The sequence below is a fragment of the Panicum hallii genome, chromosome 8 (genome assembly GCF_002211085.1).
Source record: "Panicum hallii strain FIL2 chromosome 8, PHallii_v3.1, whole genome shotgun sequence".
NCBI lineage: Eukaryota > Viridiplantae > Streptophyta > Magnoliopsida > Poales > Poaceae > Panicum > Panicum hallii.
Window position 1 is genome coordinate 22,186,101 of NC_038049.1, and position 8,426 is coordinate 22,194,526.

The window sequence follows — 8,426 nt, forward strand, 5'->3', positions numbered from 1 at the left end:
AACGGAGATAATAGTTTACATGTAGAAATAAGAACATATGTGTGTACTAAATAGGACAGTTAAATCAACCAAGCTCGATCTAAATGATGAGAAGTCCTAATTACTAGAAAAATAAGATCTAAATGATCATTGATTACTGTCAGGGATAGATCACCTAGATACCGTAAGAAAGCTACCCGAGAGCTAAAAGAAGTCTGATTCCTACTAGGATTCCGCTGTAATCCTATTAGGACTCATATGCTGTAATCCAATTGGGATTCCTACCTTATAATCCTACTAGGAATCCCGCCCCATGGGATATATAAAGGAGGGCAGGGGTACCTAGATAGGCAGAGCAACTAGAAGAGCAATTAGAGCCACCAAGAGAGAGAGATCCAACAGAGAGCCGCCTACTGGTAGCTCAACACCCAAGCGCAGGGCGTAATATTCAACACCCCCAAGCAGGACGTAGGATATTACGCAACTCTAAGCGGCCCGAACCTGTCTAAATCTGTGTCTTGTGTCCTTGCGTTCACCTTCAAGTTCCAGATCCGGCGATCCCTCACCAAATAAACACCTACCTTAGGGTATCCCTAGGTAGGCCGACGGTAAAAACACCGACAATTACCTTAAATAACTAGTGATTAAGTAAATTAGATTTTATTTGTATGAATCATTAGGGGGGCATGGCCCCTGCCAGTCCCCCCTGGCTCCTCCAGTGTATGAGGTGCTCAACCCTTGAATGCCTTGATTTTGTAATCTTCAGTAATTAATCTCTCCAGATTGAATCTTCATTTATATGGGGGTTCCATCAAGTCTTAGGTTGAATCGAAAAATCAGGCTGAGGGTCAAAATAATCTTGAATCTTCTTTCTTCATCTTCCAAAAATTTGAAAAACAATTTGCAGGTGACACATGTTCCATAGCCCCCGAGCCTTGAGCCAAATTATCTATTTGGAAAAAAGGTCAAAAGCATCACGACTAAATTAAAATAATTTGATTTGATGGAAAAAAAGATCTCGGGTTTAAAATTTGAAAACCCCTCTTTTTGGATAACATCCCGGAAAAAATAGTTTAACAAATAACTTCCCGGAGAAATCCCCAATAGCCGCTCAACTTAGATCTGTTATCCAAAGTTCCCTTCTAGGTAACACTGGCTATTTAACCCATGGTAACCTAGGGTTAACTTTACTCTGTCGTTTAGCCTCTTCACATTCCCATCTGCTTTTTGCACAGTACAAGCTCAACACCGCCGCCGCCATTTCCGATCTGCTTGTTGCCCTTCTTCTCCACCTTGAATTAGGACTCGTTCCGCGCATCTTTATGCAAGATTGTGTTGTCCCATTCCTCTCCTGAGCCCCCCGAGCGAATTCGGGTGAAAAGATTCGTGACATCCATGATGGGAAGGAAGCAAGCTGCCATCAAGGGTGGGAAGCGCAAGAGGGAGGAAAAGGAACCCACTCTCCCTAAGCCAAAAGTTGGGAGGGTCGACTGGCTAGTCTTCCCTGCAGTTGGCGGTGCCTGGAAGCCAAGTAAGTGCACCGAAAAAAGATTTACTTCACTTCATTTCCGAGGGATTGCTCCAATCCAAGGATATATGGTCGAGTGGCATCCTGCTAGCTCAAATGCATTTCCTTTCGAAAACACCAATGAATCTGATTTCTTTTGCGGTCTTCTTTTCTTCTATGGTATTCAACTCATCCATCTGAATCCGAATTCCATCATTTAGATCTCAATTTTTGTTCATTTCTATGTAACCTTCCTTGGTTTTAAGCCACACTTCCAACTCTTTCGCTATCTTTTCACCTCAAGCCCCATCCTTAAAAGAATAACCCAAAAGTACTTGGAGGGGCGGGATTTCAGCTGCGTCAGAACATTGGCAAGAACTATCTGGAATACAGACTCAGCAGCAGCAACTTGAGATGGCACGCTGGGTGGTTTTACATCGAAAACCATCAGCCTGGCTTTCCAGAAAGTAACGGAGCTCCCCCTAAATATGCTTTGGAGTGGAAACAAGAACTGATGGCTGCAAAATCGCGCCAGATTCATGAGCTGGTGAAGAAAATCAAAAAGCTGAAGGCCAAGGGAGTCACCAGAGCGTCTGTGGTATACTCGTGGTTTGAGAGGCGCATCCAACCGCTGCGAAAGAGGAGACCTTTGGCTACGAGTACCGCAACACTGAGGATCCTTCTTGGTTCTTTGCAGACGTGTTGCCGAAGAAGGAGGTCATGAAGAAGGTGCAGCTGATCCTTCTGGACATGCACTCCAGGCCATACGTCCCCAAGTTGTACTGTGCCAAGAAAGAACGAAGAAGGTACTTGTCTTTGCAATGCATTCCTCCCGAGTCCCTATTGTTGCGAGTCGATTTTGATTTTGCTTTCTTGCATGATGATCTCACGGTATACGAGAGCTCACCTCCACTACCTGAGATCATCCAGCCCGCCATCGGCGCCAAGTGAAGCAATCTAGTGCCCATCACTGTAGGGGCACCGTGTCCAGTATTTTCGTCGGCTCTTGAGCCGACGAAACAAACGACAATTATTTTCGTCGGCCCCCGGGCCGACAAAAATCAAGCTATTTTCATCGGCCACGCTGGCCGACGAAAATGTGAACATATTTTCGTCGGCTTTGCTAGCCGACAAAAATAGCGTTATTTTTGTCGGTTGCCGATGAAAAAAGCTTATTTTTGTCTACTTTATTCCGGCGGTCTAATTTCATCGGCCGGCCGACGAAAATAACTATTTTCGACAGCTTTCGGCCTATTTTCGTCGGTTTCTGGCCGATGAAATTACACTATTTTTCTGTAGTGAGCACCTCCACTAGACTCAGACAAATGATGAGGATAATGAGTCATGGAATTCTTCCTTGGCTGCGCGATTGTAGAGCAAGGGTAAAGGGAAAGCATCTGCCAGTGTTGCTGAGGGTTCTTCCTCAGCATCCCGGGGGAGTAAAGCCTCACCAAGCCCGCCGTGCAAACCAAGGAGCACCGTGCGGGTTCACAGCACAAGCTTTGCGATATTAACTTGACGTATGTCTGGTGCTTTTGAGTTTTAATTTGCCTCTTTCCTAGTCCTCTCGAGTACTAATTTTGTTTCATGCAGCAATGTGGTGGAGGCAAGGGGTTGATCAGCAAGTGGTCGAGGAAGGCGCTGCGCTGGGGTAGACAGTGCCCTCGGCATCTACAAGTGCCTACCTAACCACCTAGGAGGTCATGGCCGGAGATACGGTGCCGGCGAGTACCAAGGTTACAGCTCTAGTGCCTAAGGTACTCAAGGTGTCAAAGTATGTGACGAAGAAATCCTCCCGGTAACTAGTCGTACGCTTTTGAGTAGTTATTTTGTAGGTCTGTGTTAGGACCAGGGTCACGGGACTGCACATATGATGAATATATGACGAACATATTCTAGAATAAGGGATAGAGCATGGCTCATACCTTACATCTATTGTAAACTATCCTGGTATGAGTAGAACTAGTCGGAGTAGAAGAAAAACTACCCGGAACGTATTCGGGTAGGACTTCTAAACTAGTATCCTCCCACATTATATAAGGGCGGGCAATGACCCCCTCCAAAGCAATCATCATCTAAGGCAATACAGACCACCACACAGGATGTAGGGTATTACGCTCTAGACGGTCCGAACCTATCTAAATATTATGTTCCTTGCACCTTCGAGTGCCAGATCTTATCGACACCCCACCTATAATCTACCACCTTAGGGGTACCCCTCGGTAGTCTGGGTGGTAAAATACTGACAATACGCTTATATAAAACTTGCTAACGTTTGGCTTTGCTTGACAGGAAATCCTCCTCTCTGGGCTGGAACAAGTCCGGTGCCGCTTCTGCGGACGGGGGTGAACACCCTCCTCCACAGATGCAAGATGCCTCAGCCTCTCCAGCTTCTGAGATGGAGAAATCTTTGGATGTTGCAGCGTCAGTTAGCCAAGCTGTGGCCGCAGCTTACAACATTGTGTGGCCCACACCCATGGAGACTGAGGTAATTGATGTTGATGCAGGTGCGGAGCCGGAGGTGGCCATCATGGCACCCAGGTCCGCAGCCCCTGGGCAGTCAAGCCTGGAACGAGTTGTGTCTCCCCGCCCAAATCAGGAACTCTTCCGAAAGCCCAGATTATTCCTGAGGGCGAGGTTGCGAGTACCAATCACGTGGAGGTGGTGGAGCAACTGCCGAAGAACTGTGCAGATGTTGATACTGTTGGTGCCTCCACGGCTAAAGATACAAAACTGAGCCTCTTGACAGGTCATATCTACTGCTCCCATGGTTCCCTTTTTGAAGATCCTTTGATTAGCGACAACCAGGTGGCCTGTATGATGGAGATGAATCGTCGGCTCGGTGAGTATACGCTGGTATGTGTCTTGATCCTTGTCAATTAGTACTCATGTATACTGAACTTTGAATCCACTATCTTGTTGCGAATAGAAACTCGTCAAGCACTCCAAGGAGAAGTCCCAAAGTTATACTCGACTGGCGACGCGCTCATCTGTGTAGAAGCCTTGGAGAAGCAACTTCCGGAGGTGAAAACCAGTATTTCCAACCTCTAGGAGCATCTTGATGCGTCTACCTCCGCACGTTGTAACCACATCATGGATATGGAGAAGAAGGCGAAAGAGATCTCAAGTAAGAATAAGGTTCTGCTTGCCATGAACAAAGGTACTCCTACTTCTGATTGTCAGTCGAGAAGTAATTTGAGCAAGTACTTCACTATCTTTATTCCCTGAAGTACTCTTCCTTCAACTTTACGCAGAACTCAATATTATAGTTGTTCATGAAGAGTCTTTACTTACTGACTACAAGTGTGGTGTATACCACCTTACAGAGGAGAACGAGCAACTAATGTAGGCATACGAGCAGTTGCAGATGTCGTACGAAGACTTGGTCATGGACCACAAGATTACCTGCAAACAGCTCAAAGATGGTGACACCCAGTTGATGAAGAATATGGATCAAATCCTTAGCATGAACATCCATCTTGAGCGGAAGCAGAAGTAGCTGAATGAGCTGGAGGACACTGCCATGGCCGTAGTCAACATGGTAGACACCCTAGTGGTAGGTGTGGCTCCAAGATCTCTGCTGGAGCGTCTTCATGATGCTCCGCAAAAGGTTTCTGTGTACGTCTCCCAGGTGGCCAAGACCGTGACTTTGTGAAGTCCTTCTATCTAGATGCTGACCTGGAGCCACTGGCCGAAGGGATGGCAGAAGATTGTACTGAGGAGAAGTTCTCTGAATACTTGAAGGAAGCAGCGCCAGTGGCTAACCAGATTGTAGATGATCTGTGTGAGAACCGCCCAATTTAACACCATTTTAGACGAGTCGCCGGTCGTTATAATTAAGAGGAGAGCTAACACGCGCTCGCGCTTCGGCGTGCCACGTGTTAACCCACATCTAAATCGTGACGACCAACACGACATTCACCCAAAATGAGGCTAAATCCGGTAGTCCCGGTATGTGCTCCACCATATGCCCAAGATCATGCATATACACATACCGTTCACAATCTAGTATTTCGCCATTGTACCACAAAGAGTAATTTTAAGCAGCAAGTTCAAATTGAAATTACGGTTCAACACGAGTTACAAGCCTTGGGCTCACAATCCAAAATAAAAGGGACGTAGATCATGAAGTTTAGTGTGACAAGATAATTTCCCAAAAGACGAGTACGCAGCGGAAAAATAAAACGCGCAACGAGACGGAGTCTTGCTCAAGGACGCCGTCGACACCACAAGGACCTACTCCTCGCCCGCACCGGGATCGGCGGGGTAGAAGTGGCCAAAAACAATTTCCGGCTCACCTGCAACTTAGTTAAGAAATATAGCAACATGAGTACAAAGGTACTCGCAAGACTTACGCGAATAAATAAACAAGGAGTATGCAAATGAGGGCTCACAAGAAAGCTTTAGGGTTAAGTTGATAGCATAAGCATGAACTTCCTAACCAAAACCTATTCTAGCAATCCTAGCATTTTTATTATCTTGCCCAACCCACCACAAAATTTTAATTAAACATTGACCAACCATAAGAGGTGACATAAGCATCATAAACCACATGCGACCAAGATCGATACACTACGAAGAATTCGTCGAAACTTGAGCTTGCTCATAACCGAGAGCGCGGCAATTCGAATTGATTTATTAACCTTGCAAGGGTGTACAACTTTACCCACACGACACAAGGACCATGCGACTCACCCAACCGATCACGTGGGGTGAGGGGGTACTCGCGTCAACCTTTCCCGACGAGTTCTAACCGTTGAACATCACGCCTAACTTGCGCGGAGAGTTACCTAGGTCCACCGGGGACACCCCTAAGGCTCTCTACAAAGCCCCACGGCCACGCATCTAGGACCGTGCATCAACGATTAAAACTAGAGGGTATTTGGTTTATCCACCCCATGAATGGATATGTGGTAGTACGATAAGTGCTCAATTTCCAAGGTCATCCACGGACGGTCCTTAATCGGTTTAAGCGGACTAAGCCTCCGAGACTCCTTTCTCTAGGCCCTACCTTCCGCTCAAACCCCAAAAACTCACTTCCAACTAGACCGATCCAACCCACAACCCGACACCGGATACTATGCTCAAGATAATCATAGGTGGTGAAACAAGTGATCCTATTCCAACTTTCCCTACAAGATATATACCAACTCTAAGCACAACTAAGCATTTAGTTAATTAAGTTGCAACTAGCTACGTGTGCCAAGGACAAGGATATACAAATCAAGGGAGGACATTGCATGAAAATAGGACCAACGATGCAATAGATAAGTATTTATCATAAGCATAGATACCCAAGTGAAATAACTAAGTTTAAGCAAGTTAAATAGGTCAAGGAAATCATGCTTAGCTGCTTGCCTTGGTTCTCTTCTTGCTCAACCTCACACTCGGCTCCCGGCTCGGTCTCAACGAACTCGGCGGGCTCAACGGGTACGTCCTCCGGCGTCTCGGTCACTAAAATGCATGAATGAAATGCATGCATTAGGATGATGCCCATGATGTGAGAATGAGATGATATGCAATGACATAACAATAGAAGAGAAAAGTCACATCAACGCGAAAGCAATATCATTATGGTAATACAAGCTCGATTACTAATTTAAATACTAAGCCCGAAGGCAAACTCGCTCATGCAACAAATTAACAAGAACAAATCATGATTTAATTTCTGCACCCAGAGGACATCAAAATAAACTCATGAGAGTTGAGTTTGCATCAAAAACTTATTTGTAGAATTACTTATGATATTTACAATTTTCAGCAGCTAAACTCAAGATAAATCTTACAAGCCATGCAAAACATTTTCAAAAATCCTAATAAAATTACCAGAGGTACAAGACATGATAACAAGGATAACAGAAGTGGTTTTACCATTTTGTCAATTTTCTATCAAAAGATATTCATTTTATAAGGTTGCAGGCAGCTAAACTAAAAACACATTAAAAACCTATCAAACAGTACTGGAACATATACACCACTTGCACTATGAGAAAGAGCATTTGACAGGGAATATAACAAACTTTAGTTTGGAATTTTTAGAGCTCCACAAGATAAGATTAATGATTAACTTGGTTTAACAAGAATAATTTATAACTTAAAATGCAGAACTCTAACATGCATACAATTATTTTATCTAAGTAGATCTATTACAGAGGATTCAAACAAGACAAATTTCACAATTTTTGGAGATCTACAGCAATTTCTACGCAAATAACAAAATCACATGAAATGATAAACGGGGGAAACGAGGCGGCCGGCGCTAGATCCACCCGGATCTAGCACCCCTGGGCACCGACAGGTGGGCCCAGGCGGCCAGCGCGCGGCCCAGGCGGAGTCAAGGCCGGCCGCGGCCTTGACCCGCCACGAGGGGCGCCAGCACGCGCCCACGGCGCGGCCCGCGCGCGAACGCGCGCGCACGCGGCGCGACGCGGCGACGGCCGGCACGGGACCGCAGCCCACGGGCGCGAACGCGCCCAGGCGGAGCGCGCACGGGCAGCGCAGCGAGGAGGGGGCGCTCACCCGCAGCGCGGACGAGCGAGGCGGGGCGGCGGAGAGCAGGACGGCGGAGAGCGGCGGCGGCGGGCGGAGGCGCTCGCGGGGGAGGGTGTTGCGGGCGAAGGGGAGGCCGGCGGGCGGGCGGAGCGGGGCGAGGAAGGTGAGGGGGTGGTGCGGGTGCGGCCAATCGAGCGGAGGCGAGGCGGCGGCGGCGGATTGCGGTGGCGGCGGCGGCTCGGAGCGGAGGGAGAAGAAGAGGCAGGGGCGCGATTTTGGGCCGGGGGAGGGGAAACGGGCGCTTTGAAGAGGGGAGCGGGGGAGGCGAGCGGGCGGCGCACGGGAGACGAGGAGGCGGCGGCCACGCTGGACGGCCCAGCGGCCGCCGGCGTGCCGCGCCGCGCGGACGCCCAACGGGCGGGCGCAGAGGCGCGGGCGGCGCGGAGGG

At 47.7% G+C, this 8,426-nt stretch overlaps 1 protein-coding gene across 1 annotated transcript; it reads left to right on the forward strand.

The window, feature by feature from the left end:
• The first annotated feature begins 1,374 nt into the window (after positions 1-1,374).
• LOC112903681 lies at positions 1,375-5,231 on the forward strand. Its single transcript, XM_025972908.1, has 5 exons — positions 1,375-1,510; positions 2,184-2,292; positions 3,779-3,910; positions 3,994-4,328; positions 4,416-5,231. The coding sequence occupies exons 1-5, from the start codon at positions 1,375-1,377 to the stop codon at positions 4,535-4,537; spliced, it is 834 nt and encodes a 277-aa protein (XP_025828693.1). The 3' UTR covers positions 4,538-5,231.
• The last annotated feature ends 3,195 nt before the right edge of the window (positions 5,232-8,426 follow it).